General features: G+C 40.9%; 1 protein-coding gene across 1 annotated transcript in view; it reads left to right on the top strand.

The window, feature by feature from the left end:
- The first annotated feature begins 822 nt into the window (after window positions 1–822).
- The window catches only part of LOC128735143 (protein kinase C-binding protein NELL1-like), a 114,455-nt gene continuing 87,925 nt past the window's right edge, over window positions 823–27,352 (top strand). Inside the window, exons 1-2 of the mRNA XM_053829639.1 lie at window positions 823–907; window positions 3,099–3,152. Coding sequence (XP_053685614.1) covers window positions 823–907; window positions 3,099–3,152 — 139 coding nt within the window. The remainder of the gene's footprint in view (window positions 908–3,098; window positions 3,153–27,352) is intronic.

Consider the following 27,352-nt stretch of genomic DNA (forward strand, 5'->3'; position numbering starts at 1 on the left):
GTGACGCTACCATGCCTAGGAAAGGTCGACCTAGGTATAGGAGGTCACCGGCTTACTGTCCACCAGCTGAAATTGCGGAACTCCGCGGAGCGTGCTCAGCCGAACATCCATAGTAACGTGGGCGACGGCGGTTTAGAGGTCAGGGAGGGAGCGACGGTTACGAACGAGGAACTCATTGAGACCGCTAAATCTCTAAAAGTGAGCAAGGCACCGGGACCAGACGGAATCCCGAATTTGGCCATTAGAGCGGCTATTTTAGAGGATTCCGAATTATTCGGAGCAGTAATGAGTAGATGCCTGGAAGATGGCCACTTCCCGGACAGATGGAAGCGACAGAACCTGGTCCTATTGCCGTAGCCGAGAAAACCTCCGGGTGTTCCCTCGTAATATATGCCAATCTGTCTACTCGATACTGCCGGCAAAGTGCTGGAGAGGATTATCCTTAACAGACTTTTATAGTACACTGAGGGTACAAACGGTCTGTCAAGGAACCAATTCGGCTTCCGAAAAGGCAAATCTACGGTGGATGTCATCTTGTCTGTCACTAAGATAGCCGAACTGGCAATCCAGCGCAAGAGGACAGGTATCCGCTATTGCGTAATTGTCTCGCTCGACGTGAGAAATGCGTTTAATAGCGCTAGTTGGTTCTCCATAGCCAATTCGGTTCAGAACGTCCAAGTGCCGATGTAGCTGTACAGGATTCTGCAAAGTTATTTCCAGAATCGTGTGCTACGCTACAACACGGAGGAGAATAAGAAGTGCGTTCCAATCACTACAGGGGTTTTGCAAGGTTCCATACTGGGCCCGGGGTTGTGGACCGTCATGTATGACGAGATGTTGAAGCCAAAATTTCCGGTAGGGGTTGTGATAGTCGGCTTTGCGGACGACATCACCTTGGAAGCCTACGGTGAGTCTATCAGAGAGGTTGAGTTGACGGCTGCCCACTATATAAGCATTGTCGAAGATTGGATGCGCTCCGGAAACTGGACCTAGCGCATCATAAAACGGAGGTTATCGTGGTGAACAACAGCAAGTCGGTGCAGCAAGCAAATATCAGCGTCGGGGATTGCACTATTTCGTCAACGCGGTCCCTAAAACTCCTGGGAGTCATGGTCGACGACAAGCTCAAGTTCGAGAGCCACGTCGACTATGTCTGCAAGAAGGCTTCCACAGCTATTTCGGCATTATCTCGTATGATATCTAACAGATCGGCGGTATATGGGAGCAAGCGAAGGCTTTTAGCCAACGAGGTCCAGTCCATACTTAGGTATGGTGGACCGATGTGGTCATCGGCGTTAGGAATTAAAAGCTACCTAGGTAAGCTGGAAAGTACCTATCGTCTGCTTGAGAGTGACGGGTGCGTATCGCACAGTTTCATATGACGCAATCTGCGTCTTGGCGGGCATCTTAGCATCATCAGTGAGGACATAGAGTGCTTCAACCAACGTGGAACTAGAGGCATACGGAGTACCACAAGATGACCACCCTCGATGACCACATGGCAACAGGCATGGTCTGATTCCACAGAGGGCCGGTGGACACAACACGACTTATCCCGGAAGTATCCAGGTGGGTCGACAGGCGCCACGGCGAAGTCAACTGCCACCTGACACAGATTCTGTCAGGGCATGGTTGTTTTAGTTCGGGCATGCGGAGTCCCCCACGTGTCCCGAATGCTTGGACGTACAGGAAACTGCAGAACATGTTTTCTTTATATGCCCTCATTTCGTGGGCGCGAGGAGCAACATGCAGGTAGTGAGCGGACAGGACACTACTCTGGATAACTACTCCGGAAAATCAGATAGCTTTTTCGATACAGCGGGTATGTGTTTAATTCTATGTTAAGATAATATTGCAGTAAATTAAAATAAATACAAATACAGTTATAATACCCGCAAAAATAATCGCAAAAGCGGTATTGGACCGGCTAGCGGACAATAAAATAAAACTAAGTATTATGCTGCCCAATACAGGCGGTAATAGTTTAGTGAGTAAAACATTCGGGTACCAACCGAAAGAACGTGGGTGCGAGCCCTCTACCATTTCACAATCTAATATTTTTTTAGATATCGAAATTTTCCAGTTCAGCCAATTTATCATTCTTCACGCCAGACGCTTCCTCCCTTGCCAAAAATGATTTTTTTTATCAATTTGAAATTGGTATGTATACGTGTACACTGATAATAAAACTTGGTTTATAGTACGAAAACGAGCGTTTGCTTTACGAATTCTTTCGTTGTTTCCTACCACGAAGTAGATTCGTAAAATCAATCCTGAATGTTTTGTACATAGTAACAAACCTATATTCGTACGAATTATTGCATTTTACAAAATGGTTCGTAGATTTTACGAATGCACGAAAAGGCTGTCGATAAAAATAATACTAGATTTCACTATTTTCCGATAGGTGTCAGTATGCTACCGTTACCGCAGTTACCGACACCTATCGAAAATTAGCGAAATCTTTATTGTCTCTGAAAAAAAGCTGATTTTATCGGGAATCGAACTGAGCTCGTTTGTCATACTTCTTCACGAACAACCGACGACGCTGCAAACCACAGAACCACAGCTACTGCATACCAAGAAGGTCATAATTACACAAGTCTATTTTCTCTTCGTACAATCTTCGCATCCCGTTTTCGTCGATAATGATGCCAGACAACAACCGTGCATCAAATGGGTTTTGATGCAAGACAGCTACGAATGTGCTCTCGTAAAAAATACGAACCATTCGTAATAACAACATTTGCGGTAGACAATAAGCCTACGAAAGTTTTTAAATGGTATGTAATTATTTGTACCAGCTACGAATATAGTTTTACGAATATTTTTTCAAAAACAATACGAAATTATATTCTCAGTGTCCTGAAGGATACTCAGGGTAGGGCAAAACATGAAGCGGAAGAGCAGGAAAAATTATATGACAGCAGGGTCTTTTATAGCACGCTCAGTAGGTTCGTAGCTCGTTATATTTTGCCAAGCTAGAAGATCCTCAGGTTAGAAACGGTTGTAATAAGCCGATTAATCCGATCTAATCGATAAACTATAAAATGCTATACGTGCAATCAACATATAGTTAATACGAATTTACATCTCAGGTAACCACACCAATAATATAATCGACATCAAATACCGCAAAAGCGTTACCGAATGTAGGTAACAATTACAGAACATGCTTAAATCACATGAACCCGAACGCAAAATAGAAGAGGTACCTAGACGGCTTGCGGGCAAATCCCTGCGGACAGCTCCCGACACATACGTCGGCTGTTTTGACATTAGCGTGTATGGAAATACTTCCACACTTCGGGACCGGATGAAGCAGGGAAAAATTGATACAGACAGCGCGTTCTTTGCTTCGCTAACTAGCTAGCTAGCTAGCTACGGCATGTACCGGTACCGGTACTGGTGGGAAAATAGACAACCACAAATGGAAAACCCGACCGACAACGGCAGACATTTGAAGTTGAATGATCCGACAACGAGTGCAATCGAGAGTGATATTTGAGCGTCTCCCGGGTTGTGGAAAGCTGTGACAGCAGTGACTTGACAAAACACGTGTTCCAACAACCTCTGAAGTGACAACTGTATTGCCGTGGTTGTTTCCAGTTAATAAGGTATCACTTGCATGATTCGTTTTGTTGCGGGGACTTTAAAGCGAAAGTTCTGAATACTGCTGGCTGCTGCAGCGTGTCATTCATAACTAAACTACGTTTTATGCAGAATTAGTTTTTAGCATAGAATGATCGACATCAGCTGTTTTACAAAAACAAATTATTTTCTGAACTTATAAAAAATTCTTTTCCTCTAGGAGGAGGATTCATAGTATCTGAACGAGTTGTATAAATATACTGAACTTCAACTGCCTTTGTTATTTCTCAACTGTCCTAGGTTTCATACCAGAAAAATATTGAATTCTTCAGCTGTGGAATTTGCGTGTTTCGCACGACACAGAACCATTCACCTTTATTAAGCATAGCACTGCTTTTAATAGTTTCTATGATTTATGTGAAAGCTCTGCGTAAACCGCATTCCAATCATATATGCAATAAATTTCACTAATGCGATTTTAATGTCGGCTGTTTATGATAGCCGAAGTTGCATTACCCTTACAGTTGCCATTTGCATATTTGTTTATTGCCAACCTCGCCATAACCTCAGCGTCAGCGCCCTCTAAAGGGAAAAGAAAGATAAACCCATTTGGTGGAGTAATTTCAACTTCTTACCCGAATGAGCTGTAAAATCAGAACCACAATTTAATTGTAGTGGTACGCCCTCACGTATGCTTTCCGCTTTTGCCCAGCAGAGTAATAAAAACGATAAAAATAACAAAACTTTTTCCGTTATTCAGAGTTTTTCCTCTCGATTTGCTTGCATGCTTTTAACGTTGATATCATCTCACCGTGAATCTCACGACACGACATCACGGCAAAATATTTTCATCGATTTCATATACTATTGTACAGTAGAAATAGCCATTCCTATGCGTCTGAACCAGTTTTTCTGCGTCGTTTGTGTTGTTGATGCTGTTCCGGACTGAATCCGTAATAATGCCATCGTCCTTATGCCGGAACGATATCGGAAAGCTGTTTTCTAGCAGACGCATAATTTTGTTGGGAATAAATCATAATGTGCGTCTCATTCCAGTAGTCTTGCTTGCCTACATCCAGCCAGCACAACGGTACGAGATAAAGATAGCGGATAACTTCTTTCCCGAAACTTCCTACTAGAGTATGCATTAGAAGCAGTTTGGAAGACGACAATTTTTTTTTATCACTCGTGTCGCCATAACGTAGGAAGCTTGTTGCTGCTCGTGTCTGCGTCTCCTGTCGGGAAGTCTGGCAAGTTTTCGACTCCAGCCGGACGACTGCATCCACCGGTTACTGTTGAAGAGTGATTGGATATCATCAAATAGAATTTATTGACCAGTTTCTGGTATAGTTGAGATACTAAAATATGAATGAAATTTCTACGGATACTCGGAACTATCCAACAAAACCTAACAAACTCAGAATCAGAAAGAGTAATCAACTGAAACATGCTAACTAGTTTAGCAAAACAAAATTATCCTGTTATGCGAAAAACCACGTGGTCTCTGGTGATCATCGCAGTGATTTAGCTACATTTGAACTTGACTTTCTCCCGAAAGCCGGTTGAATAAAAGTCCACACAGGGTGAATCAGCTTCTGCTTACAATATTAGCAACGTTGAAATAACAGCGAAATTGAAATCAATTGCGGAGTGCCACCCTGTATGGAAACTTCCGCCTAGAAACTAGGAAACGCCATTTGCTGAGATAATTTGAACAAAAGATTTTCCCCCACCCATTTTCCTTTGGTCGCGATTGGGAAAAATGCCGACCAAAAAAAGTTCTTTGCTGGGTTCTAACCGAAACGCAACCAGTAAGTGTGGTTCGCGGCCGGAAACATCACAGCAGCCGCGTGGTGGGGACGTACATCTTTGCAAAAGTTTTTTCCATCTTTTGTTCCTCCAACCGCCCGACTGTGCTGTGCTGTGCTGTATTGGGCGGTTGTGAAACTTTATCAAAAGCATTCGTACGCATTCCGGAACACAGCGACGTTGAATCGCCCGCTTTGCTTGACGCGGTTAGGTAGGATCCGGCCGGCCGAAAGGGGTATAGACACTATAAATCTGTTTATAGTCGCCCTATGGGCGCCACTTGTGCTATTACACGTATTTCCTTCCGCTTCACACACCGCGTAGATGGCAACCGCCGATGACGACCGGCAAGAGACGGGTTGCGTGCGAATGGCATGATTTGTCTTTCGGTCTTTCGCCGAATGCTGGATACCATGGCTCCCATGGATGTACTTCTTCTCGTACTACTAGACATGGAAGTCTTTGACCCCGCCGGAGCGAGCTAATTGAATCAGCTTGTATGTTGAACCAACACCCACCACAGAGGGAGCAACGATTTGCTTTTTTAAATTCTGTACATGCTTTATCAGTATTTAAGAATTGGATTTCAAGCATGCCAAACTGCTGAACTTGATTTATTTCGATTTTTGTCATTAAATACTCTAGTTTGGAGATATGCATATGTGCAGATGTCTACGACTTTATTAACAGATAATTTAAATTTCACAAGGACACGTTCGTTTCATGTTTTGTTTCCATGTGTTTCATGTTTTCCAATACCTGATGACAAATGGCGGTATAAATGTCAGAGAATTTCAACTTCAAATGTATTTGTTCAGGGACGAATTAAAAAAAAAGCTAAATCCCAGTGTGCTGCTAGGCAGTGTTTGCCTCGTGGGCGGGTTATGCAGAAATACGCTACGAAGCTGTGCGTTCGCGAGTTTGTAGGTAGCAGAATATCTGCACACAGTATCGACGGCTGTTTGTCGTACGATGCGTTAGTGGCGTAAACGTTGGGTGCTATGCTTCTCATACTCGCTCACATGAGAGTAGGCACGTTTGATTCAACATTGGTCCTTACAATAGAAGGAGGGAACGATAGTGTCTCCGGGACGACGCAATTATAACCTATGACATTGTAACCGGATTCGAATCCAACTTTTTTCTCCAACTTGTGGGTTGCAGATTTTGGCGAACCTTTGAAGCACAGCGGACTAGAAAACTCTACAACCCCTTACTGTGCGTGCGACGTTTTTTAAAATCTACCCAATCTGGGGGTTTGAGATTGTGAGGGTTGAATTAATGGTATTCACACAGAATATCGCATATCCCAGCATCAGAACATGTCGCGACAAACGGTATGAACAGTTCGGTGCATCATTGTGTTGGCAATCCTGGTCTAGCCTCTGACCGCGTTCAACGACCTGACTGCTGATCACAGTCGATCGTCTGCAGTTGGTTAAGAAGCAAGGCTTTGGCGATTCTTTGTGGCGGTAATTGAAGCTTTTCACAATGGTTAGCTCAAAAGGACAGTGTCTGCTCTTATAGAATGCAAAGAATTTATTTCTCAAGTATTTTATTGTTTGCATTGGAGAATCACCCAAGAAATCCTGCATTGTGGGAACGTGAGTGAAAAAGGTCCATTTTTGACGATAATTTGGCGATAAAGCAAAACAACGAACGGGTAAAAAAGAATTGTTTCGTTATTTCGTCGCCAGTGGGTGCTTATCGTTTTTCGAACCACGTCAGGTAGACTGCAGATCTAAAAAAAGAGACGTTGTGAAAGGTAGTTTTTTTAATACTCTAGGTATAGGGATGTTGTATTTACGATTATAATTTGAGTGGTCTTTTCCCTCATTTTTTTGAGTTTTTTTGAGTATTTTTTATTGCTTGTTGTGCTATGATTTATTATGCCAGAAAAGATGAAAACTTGAACTTGAATGAGTAAACTTGAAATATTTTAACGAAATATCCATACGCTGAGCTAGTGTGATAAAAAAGCTTCGATGCGATCGAATATAAGTCAAATATTTCGATACGTTCATTGTATAAATAAATATATAGTTCGGTACGACCATAGATGAACTTAAAGGTTTGATACGATCATTGATAAGTAAAAAGATCCGGTACGATCATTTTTGAATGAAGTATATGGTTCGCTACGACCACGAATTGTTTAAATGTTTCGGTACGATCATTTGTAAGTAAAATGATTTGGTACGATCATTGTTAAATGAACTAAACAGTTCGGTGTGACCATAGATCTTTAAAACGGTTCGGTACGGTGCGGACAATATTTAATGAAGTGTATTGTTCGATACGACCATAGTTAAATGAAAAGATATGGTTCGGTAAGACCATAGACGAATGAAATGGCTTGCTTCGACCATTGATAAATAAAATGGTTTCGTACTATCATTATCGAAAAAACGGCCTAATTCAGTATGAGTCAAGCATTAGATCATGAGCATATGTACAGACTCTTATGTTGAAAACAGAGTCACAAAAAGACAGTAATATGTTAAGCGGAAATGAACAAGAATTAGACGATCCTTGACAGGAAAATTTAGTAACGAAATTCCTAGGCATTGAATCCTGCGGGTCCAGAAAGACACAATAAAGCGTGTGAAGAAAAACTCACTTGACAGACTAAAAGGAAGAGTAGAGTTCCACAGTACTGGAAAGACAAAAACAGCAATCACATGAAGTCATAGTTCCTCTTAGGCTTACCCTACGAGTCGAATCATCCTCAATGCCGAAAGGCCCGGAAACTTGTGTTTCCTCTCAGAAAAAAATCAACCTAACCAGGTACCAGTAAATTGTGTTCTTAATGGTGTAATGGATTTAGAACGAATTTAGAAGTTACATAAAATGTAAATGATTGTTATTGCGCCAAACAAGTGCACCATCTGGGCGATCCGCTCAGGGATTTACATCCGCCACAAACTCTGTCTCAGTTTCGCCAGGAAGAGTCATCTTAAGGATTTCGTTCACTTGGGAGATATCAGTTGCATGTATGACAAGGCCGGCTTTTATCCTCGAATAAACATAATAAATGTCAAATTCGTAAATAAAAATTGTTTTGAAGCGTGTAAGTTAGACATCTTTTCTATGCTTTTATAATAAATAGTATTTTCAATCATATTTTAACTTTTTCTTTTTCTTTTGTGTCATTTTTCTGACATTTTGTGTCATTTTTCTGACATTTTGTGTAGTTTTTCTGCATGTCAAAGTCGAAATCCCGCTGTACTTCTCGGATAGTTTTCTATTTCCTTTGTGGCACTTTTCTATAATTTTTCTGACATATATTCGACGCCTTTTCGCAAACTTTTTCGAAACTTTTCAAGCACTTTTCGGACGTTTTTGCAGATACTTTTCTAACACCTTTCTGACACTTATCTGTCATTTTCCTAACACATTAGTGACCTTTTTTGGGATGTTCTCTGATTCTTTTGAGACACTTTTCTGTGACTCTTCTGACACTTTTTCGACACGTTTCAGAATTTTTTCTGACTCACTTTCTCATTTTTCTGATTTTTTTGACACTTCTCAATCTATTTTCTGATATTTTTTGACACTTTTCTGTCATTATTCTGCCACTTTTCTGACACTTTCCTACATTTATACTCATTTTCGACACCATATTGATACTTTTCGGACGCTCTTCTGACATTTTTATGACACTTTTTTATACTCTTCTGACCTTTTTCTAAATGCTCTCTGACTCTTTTATGAACTTTTTTGTTACTCTTATGACACTTTTCTACTATCTGACACTTTTTCAATTCTTTTCTGACACTTTTCTTCTTTCTGACACATTTCGACACGTTCCAGAAAATTTTCTGTCTTTTTTGTATTTTTATGATTCTTTTTTACCCTTCTCTGACATTATTCTAGTATTTTTCTGACACCTGTTCTGAAATTTTTATGACACCTGTTTTATACTCTTCAGAAATTTCTTAGACACTTTTCTGGCACTTTTTTTATAATTTTCAAAGATTTCTCTAAAACTTTTTTAAATTTTTCGAATACTTTTTTACACATTGTTGACATTTTTCTGGCACTTTTCGGACATATCTCATTATCTGACATTATCGGACACTTTTAATATTTCTGAAATTTTTTCAACACTTTTTAGGTTCTTTTCTGTCATTTTTCTGATACTTTTTTTTACACTTTTCTGACTTTTTTCTGACTGTCGAAATCCCGCTGTACTTCTCGGACAGTTTTCTGACTATTTTTTATTTTCTAACACATTTTCAACACCTTTTCGCATGCTTTTTCGAAACTTTTCAGACACTTTTCGCACAGTTTTTTACTGTCACTTTTCTGACACCTTTCTGACACTTTTCTAACACATATCTGACCTTTTTCGGAATGCTCTTTGATTTTTTGTGATACTTTTCTGTTTCTCTTTTGACACTTTTCCTATTGCTGATATATTTACGACATATTTCAGAAATTTTTCTGATTTTTTTGCATTTTTCTATTTTTTTGACGCTTTTCTAATATGTTTTTGACACTTCTCTGACATTATTCCAATACGTGTCTGACACTGTTCTACATTTCGACATATTTTCGACACCATTTCAAGACTTTTCGGACGTCTTTCTGATATTTTTCTGAAACTTTTTTTGAACTCTTCAGACACTTGGCACTTGGACACTTTTGTAATACTTTTCGTAGATTTCTCTGACATTTTTAGAATACTTTTCTGATACTTTTTCACTATTTGACACATTTTTGAAATTTTTCACACAGTTTTTCGTCTCCGACACTTTTCTAACATTTCTCGGATTCTTCTGACACGTTTTCGATACTTCTCTGATTATTTTCTGTCACTTCTTGGACACTTCTGCGACACTTTTCGTAAATTTTTTTTTGACACTTTTCTGATTAAGATAAAAATCATTGCTCGATAGCGTTATTTACACTGACGAACTGACTCGCAACCAGTAAGCGGTCACTTGCTTACAAGCGTGCGATGACTTATGTCAAACAGGAGAGATTAAGAGAGTATCATAAAGTCCAGTCTAAAAGTTCGTAGTATCATCAACCCTGCGACCTGAAAACAAAACCAATTCATTTGATACTCAGTGTGTGATTTTTTTCCTAGTATTCTAAACTGCTTATACTTACATAAAGCCGTCGTACGCCACGCCGATACAAGCAAAACATTCGCATGAGCCGTTTTGACGCCTAACTGGACTCTTACTAAGTACCGACATTTCTGCAGAACAGTTATGAGTTACAACATTTCAGTGGCAAGCAGCAATTTTAATAATATTATAACATACCAGATTATCATAATAAGGATCGTTCTACATAGCGACGCTCTAAATACCATCTGGTTTGATTCAGTGTCCCAAATTCACTCGTACCTTTCCTTACATAATAAATATTTTTCCGCAATCCTATGGTTCATTGCTCCTAACCAAATCACATACAACTTAACAGCTACACAACAAATACAGCACAGAGTCTCTTTCTGCGGGAGGGTCTAGATAAATACTCTGCATCGGAGAACGTGCCGATAATTAACACCTTTTCCCCGATGCAGTAGGTCCAGCCCTCCCTCCGCGCGGGAAGCACTTGTCCGCATCGTTTAACTAATAAATGGCCTCGTTGAATAAATTGGTCACCTTTTCGAGGGTTATGTACCATTTACCAGGCATCGGGTCGGGAGGAAAGCATTAGATCGATGACCTGCCGTCTTTTTTTTGGGTTATGGTAATGAGTAGATTATTCAAATTTCGATAGCACACAGTATCTGGAACACATAAAGTGTCAAATGCAACCCTTACCGATTAGACCACCAAGCATGGTTTTGTGTGCCCTGAAGCGGTCCGAATTCCGTCGCTATTCAAGACGGTGAGCGCTCTCTGCTTGGCCGTAATTTTTCTTCTGGTCCATTGCCCAAGACAACACTAATTGCTTGAGACAGTCGGTGAATAATTGGTTGTTAGAGGCTGCTGCTGTTGCTGCTGGCATTCCATCCTACGGAAACAACGGCCGCGGGTTAGAACAATCGATAAATTAACAGAAACGGCCGGTAGAAGCTCCCATAGTTGCCGTCACATATGAGCAATGTAGTCGGTAAGAATGCATCCACCGGAGATAGCGTGCAGACAGCGCACTATTCACCGGAGCAGGGTCACCGGTAAGACCAAACGCGGCTCAAAAGGACCGGGCGCTATTTCTCATTAAAATTCTCTATTTACATAATTTATTCAATTCATTTTCTCCGTCTCCTTTCACCGGAGTCCACACTTGCTGCAGGCGGCGACAGTTGGGTGTGCGAGAGCATAGCGCGGGGTAGGCACTGAAATGGAATCTCTGTTAATTACTTCGGGGTGCAGCGGAATGGATTGAGATAGAGTGCTCGAGGGTAACATTTGAACTTTGCAGACGGACACTGAATGGCAGGAATTTCGCTGTCCGCTGCAGTTGTGCCAACTTAATTTTCGCCTATTTTTAAACGAATGATTTTTATTAGATAGTGTTTCTTTTTTGCACCATAACAATCCTTGAATTGTGAACCAAGTGGTCAGCAGAAAATTGTTCGAATAAAACAAACTCATAAGAGGATTGACGTGCTTGATAAATTTGTTTGTACATACTTTCCAAATCCATTTCCACTGCCTCGTTATAACCTTCAATGTTTACCTATAATCCGCGCCGGAGGCAGCTTTTGATTGGTTGAATAGTAAACATTGAGCAAGTGGCGGGGATTTGCCCGAAGCGGAGAGCAAAGCAAAAATGTGCTTGTCGAATCAAATTGCCGCGTGTTGGAGTTGAGTTCGTCAATGGGCTGGCAAAAGGTGCCCACACTGAAAGGCGAAAGGGCTGTTGGAGCGTCGAGAAGGTGTGAAGGAAACGGATAGACCACTGGCATCGTGATTTTTCATAGTATGAACGATCGAGTGGCAATAAATTGTATCCGCCTAGCATGGATGGATTACCGTGCAGTAGGGATAACTCTTGAACTTCCTTCCCACCACACAGTTGAGTAACACAGCATGGTTGGAACACCCTTTTCTTGATTGGCCGAAGGTTAATGTTGACATAACTCAGTGATTGCGATTTACTGTTAATGATGAACAAGCCAATCAAGCCAAATGTTTTGATTGGCCACCTAATCCTGATGCCATTCCAATCACTCCCGTTGCTCTATGACAGATAAAAAATTCTTATGTCTGCATTATGATTTAGCATGTCCGAGCTCTGGAAGCGTCTGGAAAGCCAGACTGTTAAACAACACCAATTAAAAACTCATTTCCACCGACTGTGGGAGCCATGCGAAAGTGGTCTGAATGGTGGCAAGAATTTCGAACATGTCTAAACACCGGGCAAGCAAAGCATGTTCAAATTGCATGTCCCCGTCCCCGTTCCCTCGGTTCCCGAGGCCGAACGCTGCAGCCAATGCTCGAGAAGAAAACCCGCACCAGTACAACTGCATTCCAACATCTTGTATCGGGGCTGTTTTAACACTACCGCATACACCAACTCCTTTCACCGCGGAAAGCAATAAGCAGGTGTCCGAAGAACTCCAGAGCTGAGAGCAAGAACCACATTTGCAGCGTGCAGGAGGACAGCCAGCCCGATGCGGATGCACCTCGGTGAAACTGGAATGCAATTAAGTAATTCTCAGTTTCGTTCTCTCCCGCTACTCCACGACTGCCGCAACTCGTTCCCGTGCCAATGTTTCATAACAAACAATACCGAGATTCCTGGGATGGCCTCGTACAGTGGTTATATCTGTTGTGAAATAATAGCTTCAGAAATGTGTAACACGAGAATTTCCTCACGCCACGAATGTCGAGAGTGAGTGTTTCGGCCGGCCTCCACCCGGGGTTCTTCCAGACGGGATGGCAACCGCCTGTCGAAGCGAAAGCTGCACTGGCAAAGGTAATAAATAACTATTTATTGCTGTTTAAAATGCAATAAATTAAGGCGGCCGTTTTTCGTTTTTCTTTCCAGTCAACCAGCTAGCTATTCTGGCGATTGGTGCTGGAGAAGAAAAAAAATTCCCACGGAACGCACACTAGATCGGTTGGAATTTGTTTTTCGGTGTCTCTCTCTCTCTCGCTCGGAAAATGATTAGTTTGATGAGTTAAACGATTAACTTTTATCTCTTACAGAAGGAATATTTTGTTGAATATGAATATTAGATAATCATTTGGAAGGTTCTAGATGACATATTTTAGGGTATGGTGCGATGGATGTTAGAATATTACGACATTTATTAGTCGAAAACCCTCGAAACCTTTACTTATGAAGCACTTTTTCATCCCGGCAGTTGTGGTATCAGCAAAGCTGGAGCTCCGAAAACTCATAAAAGGCCGACTGTGGAGTGGTGCAATTATGAGGTCTTTGAAAAAGAAGCAAATTTTTATAAATATAATAATCTTAATTTAGAAACCAAATATCAAGGGATCACCTGTGGTTCTAACAAGATGGCTCAACATATCATACAGCCCCATGTAATCAACTGGCTAAGTTGGCCACCCAGAGGTAACTCCATTGAATTATTTTCGAATTTAAGTAAATTTGGATGCCCCTCACGCCCCTTGTGGTAGGAACTGGAACCATTTGACATAACTTTATTTACATGTTTATGAAGAATAACTGGTGCAAGTTTCGTCAAAATATTCCACCACGTTGCGGAGCAGTACAGAATGACACTCGAACGACGTAAAAAAATCGTAAAAAACAATTGGAAAATTAAGAGCGATCTAAGTTAAAATTGGCGAAAGTGCTAAAATGCCAAAATGAAGAAGAGTGAGAACCTATGTGTGGAAAGGCAGCAAAGAGCTTCCAAGAAAACCGGCACTAATGACCGAAAGCTGAAGGGAAAGATATTGAGGTGCGTTAAGTCCAATCCTGGCAGCTCCATCCGTTCGAGTTCAAGCTTTCATCGGAACCAGAGAAATACAATGATGTAACACCGTGAAACTTAAAGCTGAAAACAACTGCAATCCAGTCATTTATGGATTTTTCTGTGACACTCCAGTCCCGAGTTAAGGCCCAGACACAATGCATAGGATTTTACTACGTTGCGGAAATTTGACAGAAAACCCATGGAAAAACTGTCAAATTGCCGCAACGTAGTAAAATCCGTAAGCATTGTGTTTGGGCTTTATAGATTGTTCTATGCGTCCAAATTTACTTTTACCCAGGCTTTAATCGAAGACCCCTATAACAAGAAGACTGGCAGCTCTGCCAATATTTGGGAGACACTCTACCGGCCGGTCCCTAAATGCATCTGTGTGAGTGCTAATATTCATACTGCCATAAATTTTCCATATTCGCTAAAAGAAGCGCCACTGTTGGTGACGCATGACGGTTATATGAAAAAATAACAGATGCTAGTCTTGTTAATAATGAGGTATTCGTTTTAATGCTTGTTTTCTGTTCGACCGTGAAGCACAACGATGTCGCGGTCTTTTTAACATAAATATTTAACGAAAGAATCCTCGCGTTACATTGACAAACTCTCTCTCTCTCTCTCTCTCTCTCTCTCTCTCTCTCTCTCTCTCTCTCTCTCTCTCTCTCTCTCTCTCTCTCTCTCTCTCTCTCTCTCTCTCTCTCTCTCTCTCTTCCTCTCTCTCTCTCTCTCTCTCTCGCTCTATCCCTCTCTCTATCTCTCTATCTCCCTTTTTCTCTCTCTCTATCTCGGTCCGTCTATCCATCTGTCCGTCTGTCCATCTGTCCGTCTGTCCGTCTATCCGTCTGTTCGTCTGTCCGTCTGTACGTCTGTCCGTCTGTCCGTCTGTCCGTCTATCCGTCTGTCCGTCTTTCCGTCTGTCCCTCTGTCCGTCTGTCCCTCTGTCCGTCTGTCCGTCTGTCCGTCTGTCCGTCTGTCTGTCTGTCCGTCTGTCCGTCTATCCATCCGTCTGTCTCTGTCTTTATCTTTGCCTCTCTCTCCTCTCTCTCTCTTCTCTTTCTCTCTTATTCGTCTTTTCTATCTCTCTCGCTTTTTTATTTGGCGCTCTTTCTCAGTTAATAACCTCAGTTAATAATTTATAACCTTTTTTTTTAAACAGTTTTGAGAACTGACACGGATTTTGATGATTTTGGCATCAAATGAAAGGTATTTTAATGAATTTGTCAAAAACACACTGGAATGAAGCTCACGATTACAGCCAACGATGTATACATTTCGCAGTTTTCCGAGGCCTAATGATCCGAAGCACCTTTTTCCCAGGCAAAGATATCCACAAAGCCTTCTGGGTATGACCTGACCAACGTACAATGGACCAGATTGATCGCGTTCTCATAGATGGCCGATGGCAATGTTGAGCAGCTAGATATCCAGTAAACTGCCGCGAACTACGCACGAATACTGGATGAAGCACTGCCCTCTTCCGAGAAGTTGGGTACTTCAAACATCGAAGACCGTTGGGGAACAATACACTTAGCCATCGGAGAGGCGCTAGGTGCAGAACCCTGGAGTATACAAAATGATTGGTTTGATGGGGAATGCCAACAGGCGGTGGAGAGAAAAAACTAAACTAAACTAATAAACTAATGACACGTGCAAGTTTTACGACAAGGTGAACCAAAATCATAAGGGCTACAAGGTCCACTAACAAATGAGCGAGAGGTGGCCGACAGGCGGAAGCAGTACTTCGATGAACACATCAATAGCAAAATTGCAGTAGGAGGCAGAACGGAATTTAACCTTGGAGTGCCCAGAGAAGATAGTAACGTCTCAGCACCTGATGTCTAAGACATCAAACGAGAAACAGGGTTGCTGAAGACCAATAAAGTGGCTGGTAAGGACCGCTTAAAGGCAGAGCTTCACAAACATGGCCCAAAAACGCAGGTACTGGCTCTACACTGGGTTATTTCCAGGATTTGGATGGAGGAGACGCTACTGGAGGAATGGATGGAAGGATTGGTTTGTTCCATATACAATAAGGGTGATCAGCTCGACTGCTCCAACTATCGTGGCATAACGCTGGTAAACACTGCCTACAGGGTACTCTCCCAGATCTTGTTACGCTGGCTGTCACCTATAGCTCAGGGTTCCGTAGGGAATAGGACGTCATGGGGGCTCGCGCAACTACCGACCACATTTTTATCATCTGACAGATCTTGCAGAAATGTCGCGAGTTCAACGTGCCCACGCATCACATATTTTTTTATTTCAAAGCAGCATACGATATAGTCGATCGAGATCAGCTATGGCAGATAATGCACGAAGACGGTTTTGCGGATAAATTGAAGCGAGTAACAAAGGCCTATCGAGATGTGGCAAGGAGTGAGAGAGTGACGGCTTATCTTGTATGCTGTTCAACATCGTTCGATTTTCACCAAGGGTAGCATAGCCATAACGGATTCTAGGAGGATTAGGCTAAAAATAAATGCGTCGAAGACCAAATACACGAAAAACAGAAGCTCAAAGAAAACAAACGCGTGCCTCCGACGAACTAGAAGTGGTAGATAAACTCGTGCATTTGAGATCACTGATAACCACGGACAACACTACACTAGCAAGGAAATTCAGCGACGCATTCAAGCAGTAAATCGTGCCTACTTTCCGCTTTGCAAAACACTACGATCAAGAAGCATACTCCGCTGTACGAAGCTGACGTAGTATAAAACTCTTATTGGACCAGTAGTTCTCTATGCACTTGAAGCCGTGACACTGCTCACGGAGGAGATACGCGCCCTTGCAGTGTTCAAACGGACGATTTTTGGCGGAGAGTGATAGAGACCGGAAATTGGCGACGAGTGATCCAAGTGGCCTTAGCTTTAGTCTACTGACGACGACGACGACGACGATGACGACGATGACGGTGTGGCTGTATCACACAGAGAGTTAAAGGTTCAGTATGTATGATAATTGCGATTCCCTACGATAAAACTGAACCTTGTCGTGGTGTAGGGCTTTTTAACCGTTATGTGTTCGACAGGGTACCCGGGTACCTTTTCAGCTTTCAAAGTACGAAATTCTAAAGTTTTCTTTGATCAAGGATACTGAAACTCTGTGACATCTAAGAACTAGTTGAATTACAACTTTTCATAAAATAAGTTTTCATGTAGCACTTAAGGGGGTGGAATGGGGGGGCTTCGAATTTTTTTACCCCTTAAGTGCTCGACAAGGGTACCCGGGTACCCACAAATTGAAACGCTTGTAACTTTGGCAATTTTTGACCGATTCGGACACTTTTACCACCAAAAGATTCAGGAACTTATCCACTTCCAGTGTGGTTATAACAGAGCCGGAAGTGGTTCATCTGGTTCCCGGAAATACGGCAGTCCGAGGATGTGTTCCGGAATTAAAGCACTTTTTATATTTTTGGATGTAATTATAGTAATATGGGTGTCCAAAGTTCTTCCAATTACTCCGGCAGGTCATTCTTCATTGTTTTAAGACAATACAATGATATATCCTCGGAATGGCCATTCTGCGACAAGTTCCCGTGGGACCTCCTGTGGCCATAAAACTGTTTGGTTTGCAACACTGGCAATATGGGTGTCTAAATTTATGAAATTACTCCAGCAGGTCATTTTTGATTATTTTGATTCTATCTGATGATTTTGCCACGGCACGGCCATTCCGGAACATATTCCCGTGGGGCTTCACAGTTGTCCAAAACCAAAAATATGTGCGCATTAGAGTTTTGAGTGGGAAAACTTGATTTTAGGTTTATGGAACCTTTGGGAGAGTTTCTTGAAATTAAAAGTTCTATCGTATGGTGAAATTCAAATTTTGAATAATCCCCCTAAAAGTGAAATAAAAAATTTATTTTTCTGCAGCTTCAATATAACACATTGATGAGTTCTGCAAAGTTTTAGAGCATATTATTATAAGAAATTTTACTGAAGACCGTAACCTTCTATCTCTTCAGCGAAGATAGAAAAGTCCTATTTCTTATATGTGAATCTTCAAAATCAGTTTTTCTATTTTAGCTCTTTTTGTAGTTGTTGTATGATTTTTTCATGTTCTATAAAGTTGTACAAATAGTAAAAATAAACAACTTTGCCGAATGTAGTATACCTCTATCTTTGCTTATTTAGGAGCTGTAAAACTTTTGTTATAATAAATACCCTAAATCTGACCCCGAATTACTCAACTATGCAAAAACAGATACAAATTACATTACATGAATCTGAAACTGAATAAAAAACTACAAAAAGTCAGGAAGTTTCATTTGTATCCGTCTGCGCATAGTCGCGTAATTGGGGATCAAAATTAGGGTATTTATTATAACAAAAGTTTTACAGCTCCTAAATAAGCAAAGATAGAAGTATACTACATTCGGCAAAGTTGTTTATTTTTACTATTTGTACAACTTTATAGAACATGAAAAAATCATACAACAACTACAAAAAGAGCTAAAATAGAAAAACTGATTTTGAAGATTCACATATAAGAAATAGGACTTTTCTATCTTCGCTGAAGAGATAGAAGGTTACGGTCTTCAGTAAAATTTCTTGTAATAATATGCTCTAAAACTTTGCAGAACTCATCAATGTGTTATATTGAAGCTGCAGAAAAATAAATTTTTTATTTCACTTTTAGGGGGATTATTCAAAATTTGAATTTCACCATACGATAGAACTTTTAATTTCAAGAAACTCTCCCAAAGGTTCCATAAACCTAAAATCAAGTTTTCCCACTCAAAACTCTAATGCGCACATATTTTTGGTTTTGGACAACTGTGAAGCCCCACGGGAATATGTTCCGGAATGGCCATGCCGTGGCAAAATCATCAGATAGAATCAAAATAATCAAAAATGACCTTCTGGAGTAATTTCATGAATTTAGACACCCATATTGCCAGTGTTGCAAACCAAACAGTTTTATGGCCACAGGAGGTCCCACGGGAACTTGTCACAGAATGGCCATTCCAAGGATATATCATTGTATTGTCTTAAAACAATGAAGAATGATCTGTCGGAGTACAGGTATACCTCGATATAAGACAGCCTCGTTATAAAACAACCTCGATATAAGACAATTCGATATAAGACAATTTTGTCTTATATCGAAACAAATCCCTTTGACATAGCTGATAACGATACCAGAGCTGATTTTCCATTCTGAAATCGGTGCCATGAAGATGTTCATTATTTCAAAATAACCTTAAAAATAGTTAAAAACTAATAGTTCAAACAATAATAAATAGTTCAAAAACTGTAAACACATAACACAGAGTAAAACTGGCGACCGCTAATGCAAATTTTTTTTGAAAAAAAACATGTTTCGATATAAGACAATTTCGATATAAGACAACTTTTAGAAATTATAGATTGTCTTATATCGAGGTATGCCTGTAATTGGAAGAACTTTGGACACCCATATTACTATAATTACATCCAAAAATATAAAATGTGCTTTAATTCCGGAACACATCCTCGGACTGCCGGATTTCCGGGAACCAGATGAGCCACTTCCGGCTCTGTTATAACCACACTGGAAGTGGATAAGTTCATGAATCTTTTGGTGGTAAAAGTGTCCGAATCGGTCAAAAATTGCCAAAGTTACAAGCGTTTCAATTTGTGGGTACCCGGGTACCCTTGTCGAGCACTTAAAGGTGTTTTTTTTGTCGAACACATAACGGTTAACTAATCAGTAAATGAACGGCGGTCACGTTTACTTCTGAATGTGGGAATATATCAAAATACTTTTGTGATTTCAAGTGGAACTCGTAAAAATTTACCAAATGTGATTGTTGCGTTGTTCAGAAAGTGCTTTTATTCCGTTTAAGAATAAGGCCTCCCAAGTAACAATTTGGGTTTTATTACATTCTTATGATGGCATTTAAGGCCAAAACTGGTCTTGAAGATTACCATAAGAGTAGAATAAAACTCACATTGTTGCTTGGGCTGTATGGGGATCTCTGATAATTAATAGATGAAGTTTTCTGGGATTCATCCCTATTTATCATAACTGTCACAAATATCTCCGAAAAATGTCGGATTGATTGAGTTGGTCGGGGACTTAGGGTTAGTAAGGGGATGTAAGCGGGATACCATCCTGTTGTATGACGAAGGATGGGAAAATTAGGTCAATTCGAGTCGTGTGTTCGAGTCTTGGCTAGGCGATGCTAGGATTTTTGCACTGGCCCCGTAGCTGTTCTGTGCTCTGATAGCCGTCCGCGGGGTCTGTCGATGGGAAGGGGTCGATTCTTAGAGAGACGTTTAAGCCCAGAGCTTTACTGCACTAGCTCTTTGGTCTCGAGGGTTGGAAGGTGGGTGAGTCTCTATATTTTGAAGCTTCTGTCGACTACCGCGACCGTTCAGCTTGTGCTGCGCTCAATTTACTTTGTATCGTGGGACAGTGCATGAATGCTAAGGAGATGAAAAATTAAATTTATTCTGATAAGTTGATAATCAGTAATGCTCCAAAATTTGTCTTGCCTATTGGTTCATTTGTGGTTGTTTGTGTTGGAAAATTGAAAGCGGGTGCGCGGTTGAAGACCGGTGTCAGGCGGGGTTGACGAATCCTCCACTTCTTCACTGTACCACATATTGCAACTCAAGTGGTACAAAAAGTCCAAAGCACATTTACAAATTGGATCTATCATTTTTCTTCTCATCATCATCATTATCATCATCATCATTGTCATCATCATCGTCATCATCATCATTATATTTAAAATATAACATTCCGGCCTTTGGCAGAGAGATCTTAGAGTCAGTTCGTAGAGTCCGCGCAGGACCGGAACTCCGCCTCCGCCTGCGGGTATAGGCGTGACGGCTATGCTTGGGGCTCTACCTGTGTTTTAGTGGGCGACATTGCCTGTCTCGTCAGGTAGAACTGATGTTTGAGGTCTCCCTGACATTTTGTTGACATCACAAAAGGGCCCAGCGCAGAGTTTTATACGCTATTAAGCGACCAGTTGGATAACCCGAAAAAAAGGAAAAAAGTATGTATGATAATCGCGATCAGAGCAGTTCTATCTGTGTAGATATTTACTTTATATATTGAGTCTATACCTTAAGGTGCCCGTCTTTACCACCCTTCCCCAGTCGCAGCCAGCATTTTCAAATGTATAATTAGATTGCAAATAAGAGTTACGTACTGATATGTATCCAACAAAATCGTATTCGACGCGCAAAAGCCGCTTATCCGTACCATTTTAGAGGCGATATACGCACTGAGGTATTAATTTTGAGCGATACACCTATATAAGTATTTCAATACGATAAGATCCGATTAAGCGCGACCAGTTTCATACAGCTATACAGCTTTGTGCTGAAAATCGTATGTTTGTCAGCTATTAGCATTATATACGATGGATTCTCAACTTGTGCGCGCTTTATTGGGCTTTATTTACGAATCCGAATTTGTTAAGAGATATTTACGATAATTTTCGTACATTGATATACAAGTTGGTGCCGGCTGGGATGTGTATTTAAAAAATAAACTAACAGTTTTTCTTTTCTTGTTTCTTTTCAGGTGAGTAATCTCGAACTGCCTATTATAAATAAAATAAATAAGGTCTGTATGCTAATCATTTCAACTGTCGAAATAGCTACCTAATATCTCAGTCAACGCGTAATATCATTGTTTAATTGAAATGTTCTATTCTGCACCATCAACAAACTGACGCGTCGTGACGCAGTCCATTTTGGTCCATGAAGAACTTGCAAGCAAGCGATCACTTGCCTGAGAGCAAAACATCACTTATGTTAAACAAAAAAGTTGAAAAATGGTACGAAAGTTGAATTATTCAAAATTCAGTTCGGAGGAATTACCGGGCTATTTTCGATATTCATACATATTGCCACAGAATTTTGCAAAAATCTGTGCCTCATACTTTTGTTCTCTCTGCTGTTTGACATTAGCGATCGCTCGCGTGCATGATCTAGTGCGTCAAAGCTAAAATGCTAGAGCCATGTCAGTTCGTCAGTGTCGTTAGGACACTAACGAATTACGATTTATTTGCAGATTTTAATGAAAATAAATAATAACGAAAGGATTTGTGCAATTACATGGTCGTTATAATATAAAAACCACAAAACTTGCATTACAAAATCTCCCACAATTCCCACAAGCCCAAAGTCATCCAACAAACACTAAAAACCTCAACCATTTCAAGGTTATCTAGAGCAAACCAAAGCCGGCTTCAGTTCCTTCTTCCTCTTCACCGGCAAACGCACCGCGGAAACGTACGGAAAAATTCGATCGGACGATGAAAGCATCCCGAAAGAAATGTTAAACACACAAAACAACTTCAACGATCAGAACAGAACGAAGCAACAAAAACTGCAGCAAGCTGCGATATTTGAGTATTCTAAGCTATAAAAAAAGAAACAACAAACCAACATAACGCCATCCTCGGGAGCGATTCTTGGATTCTCGCCGCGAGCAGCGTGGAATGCAGCTGCAGACCTGTCGGAGAGCTCTTTGAAGGCCCGACCGACCAAAGGAAACCGATTGAATTATCAAAAAAACGGAACGCGCGCGTTTCCCTCGTGTCATCCATCGTTAGAATTGTAGCAGAGTTTATATTTTTTTGCTGTTGTTTGCCAAATCTTCCACTTGCTTTTGGGAACCGGTTTCGGCGCGTATGCATCGTAACAAGACCCTCCGCCAGGCCGCATTCTCTGCCGCAGTCGATGCTGGTGGTGCAACTCATTTCTCTCAATCCTTCTGAGAAACTGCTTCGTACAGCCAAATTGGGGACCAGTCAGTAGCGTAACTGGCAAAAGCCGTTCCAAAGTTGAAGTTCCTCCGTCATTCGAGTATTCCTTTCTACGCTAATGATCGGCAGGCGCATTACGTCACAGCGCAGAAATGTGCATCCAATCGCCGCACAATGTTCGCATGCCAATACGATCGACTGATGCCCTGTCAGTCACTGCTGATCGAGCCCAATTGAGGACCAATTGAGAACATTGTTGTTCGATTTGGGGCGGCACTGTTCACAGAGCCAACGGGTTTCTCACGATGCTCCCGGTCCGCGTTGTGTCAGCACCATCCAGCCGGGCCCAGCCTCGGAATGCACTTCCTTTGCACCGTCAACCGCAACCGAAGCCAGAAGTTCACTGATGACCGTTTGATTGGCATTGATCCTTGACCTTTTTCGGCGAAAACGAACGCGCCACAAACGTTGCAAACGAAAAGGAAAACATTTCAAGAGCACGGTTGGGGACAATAAACGTTATTCGATGAGCGATGGCGGAATAACGGAATGAAGCTCAATTAAATTAAAATTAATTTTTGTGTTTTGGATTGTTCACAACTACGACGGCGATGCAGGCGGACTGCAGATGCCCGGTGGCGGGGCCAAGCGCAATTGAATAATTGTTTTGATATTTTGTTTTCGGATCGTTAGCGAAAATGAAATCTTCTAGCTATTGTTGGAATTTTTCCCCCTAAAAGCAGTCAAATTTAAGCTGAATTTTTTTCTAAAGAGTTGCAAACGTTCAGGTTTAAATTGAAAATAAAAATGAATGTTTATCATACTAAATGAGAACAAAACAAATTGCTGAAATCCTCCTATTCTTTTTTGTCCTTCTCTGCCGACGACGTACCCAAAATAATTTATGACTGCACTCAGCATTTCGCCTGTCGCGTACGACCAGAGTTTTCCATTTCCGACCCCCGTATTTTTGTTCGCTCCAAAAACCAGCTGGCGGGACACACCCCTCGGAATCATTTTCAATTCAAACGCCGCGTCGCCATTCCATCCCCCGTTCTCTACGACGCACTCAACTTCACACATTCGAGATGCTTTCCTTCCATCTTCTTCCCTTTTTCTTACATTCCTTCGGGATGAAGCACTTCCGGAAGATGCGTCCAGTAACAGGATAAATTCATCGCATTCTACATTGCCTTCCGAACAAGCAGTCCGTGGCGGCGGTGGTGGCGGTTCGTTCCTGCAAGTGCTTCTTTTGCCTGGTTTTCCAGTGCAAGGCACTTGAAAAAGGCACAGGAGTTTATGTGACAGACGAAACCAAAAGATCCGGAAAAAACGCAGCTTTCGACACAGCCCGGTACAGGTTGCCGAAGGGTGTTTCGCTCTCTTGAGGATGAAAATTGAAATTGATATCCTGCTCCGGGGGTTTTATTGTACTTTCTCACGCTTCGTGTGGATTCAATTAGCGAGTGATTCGAGATCCTTTGTTTTGCCTCATACGTACGTACTTGAGCATTACTTTCGCTTTCACCACCAGAGGGGGAGGCAGAAAAATGTTTTCTTTTCACGCATTGATTGACGTTCTCTCGAGAGGTTTGACCGACATGTCTGATGGAGGCGCAACACTCGGTAGGGAAAAGTTTACGGATGCTGGCTCGTTGGCGTAAAAAGGAAAGTAGCCATCCACGGTTTATAGCTCCATAAAACGACCCATTCGTTTAGCTGAAATAATCGGCAGCACTCAACAACTATTCCTAAAATAATACACTAAAGTTTGCGTCAAGTCTGTTGGTTCTGTGGAAAATGATTTACGACTCTGGAAGGTATTTCTCCAGTCAAAATCGCCACGCGCCGAACAGAAATGATCTACTTAGCATCGTGGTGGAAGACGATAAAATACGGTTCGCAAATTCCGCCCGACTATCACGCCAACTGTAGCTGGAGTTGGAATGACAGGAAAAAAATTTATGGCGAATTGAAACGCTCAGAGAAGTTTTTACTTCTCGTGGTCCAGACGCGGTTGTCTCGACTGGAAGATTAACTCATTTGTAATAACGACGGCCAGCAGTAGTCGAAGGTTGCCACGGGAAAGCAACCGTAGTCGGACCGACTGGCGCGGCGGTAGACCAGAACACCATAAATCATGTCGCGAAGCCCTCGAAGGAACAGTTTTTCCGCCACGGTACGGGAATAACTAACGAATGAAGCAATTTGTACTATTGTTTGAACGTTATGAAATTGGTTGAAGTCTTATGGCAGTTACAGTGTCCTAATTTTCCATCGTCGCACATTGCATTCGGGTCAAATCAATTGCATCAAGAAATTAAGAATGAGTATAATTTTTTTTTGGCAAAGAAAGAATGAACTATTTTGATAAAAATGTGAGTGGTAGTTAATGGAAAGTAGGACTTTCCACTATTAATTCCTAAAACAGTTTCATTCCAGTTTGACTACAAGTCGCTTCGTCGGCTGTAAAACAGTGCAGAACATCTATATTCTAATCAAAATGTTATGTTAAGCAAATTACATATATCTGAGAGGAAAAGAAACAAGCGATCGGTAACATATGAAGCAAGCCGAACCATCGAAAGAAGCTATCACATTATGTTAATAGCCAAACGTGAGTGGAAGCTGTTGCTGCTTGTATCGGCAAATGAAGCGATATCAGTCGAAGTTGATCATTGGACAACTAATCAACGTCCCACACAAAGCTTTGTAATGTGCACCACGAATGTTGACCATTTATTCGGAATTCATATTCACAGAGCTGCTATTCCCAAAATCCAAAAATATGCTTTTACGCAGTGCTGATCGTTCGGTGGACTCCTTCAGTGGATAAATTTGAACTTATCAGGTTAAATTTTAATAAATTCGCTTCATTAATCGAGAGAGCATATATAGCAGGTGTGTAGCTTGTCCTCCCTAATGTCTTGAAAGCATATAATCTTTACGTATTTCACTAACAAATATAATGTGAAAATATGACACGTAGCTGAATATGTTGAATGAATTCATTAAATGGGACAATTTAATAAAAATAATGGCTGGTAACACCTGAGTTTGAATCACTACAGCTGATTCCAGAAGAATTAGTACGTGAAATTTTAGCAGAATCTGACTATTTATGATCATACGATGTAAAAAAGTTGTTGTTGGTAAATTATTGCAAATAATTAACACCTTACCATTTTAGTGAAATGTAAGTTTTATTGTTTGCAATCAATTAAATCCCTCGTAGCAATCTTTGGTCGAGAAAAATGTATTTGCATAATTCGGTTTCATAACAAAATCTATAACAAATGCTTTTTTACAATGAATTATTAAGGCCATTTTGAAAGATTGCACAATAGGCAAAAACGAGCTCGTAATCCCAAGAATTAGAAGCCGCTGGTTTGGAATCTTACAAGATACCTATTCTTATGTAAAAAACCTAATTTAATCCACCTATTGGTGAAAGGAACCTTTGTTATACGGTCTTACTTGCTATTTGAGATAGAAATCGACACGTCTCCGGAACATAATTCATTTATTAGTTAACGTTGCATTGTGCGTTGCTTTACATAAAAATCTAGTAGTAACAAACTAGTAGCACTTACAAATTTTGATAGTTCTTTTTCTCATGAAATTGCTGAGTAAGTTGTTACTAATTCTAATACTAATTGTTGTGGGTAAGTGCAAGTAAAAGTAAGTTGTAAGAAGAAATATTATTCTTTAACATATACATTGCGTAGTAAAGGTCTAGTTTATAGGTTTTTGAACTATGCATAACTATGCATCAACAAGGTTTTCTTGAAAAAATTTCATCAATTTTTATTAACCTTCGGTTACTTACGCTGTTGTATTCTGAATAACATGTGTAGGTTTTTGAATGCCATATTAACCAATCGGTGTTTAACTAACGTATGTTCTTCAAAAAAATGTTCAGCAAAATGTCTGAATTATTCAATGCAATAATACTTTAAATTGTTAGGAAAATAGATCAGCATAAACCGAGAGCACAGAAACGAAGCAAGCAGCATGTGAGGTGCACCCAAGGTTGCCACCAGGTTTTCCCGAAAATCTGGCGAACACGAATACATGTCTGGCGCGCAATCAAAAATCTGGCAAAATCCAGATTTATCTGGCATACTGGCAACCGTGGGTGTACCGCTATTGGCCCCAAACTGAAATTTTTTCACGTTACTTCATATGGAAAAATGATGTCTGTATGTAGCAAAACTATCAGCAAATGTAAAATGTTTAAAATGTATCCGTCAGTTGGTAGTCGAGTAATTCGGGGTTAAAATCAGGGTATTTTTATAATCAAAGTTCTACAGTTCCTAAACAAGCAATCATAGAGGTATACTATTTTCAGCAAAGTTGTGTATTTT

Source organism: Sabethes cyaneus, chromosome 2, assembly GCF_943734655.1.
Source record: "Sabethes cyaneus chromosome 2, idSabCyanKW18_F2, whole genome shotgun sequence".
NCBI classification, from domain to species: Eukaryota; Metazoa; Arthropoda; class Insecta; order Diptera; family Culicidae; genus Sabethes; species Sabethes cyaneus.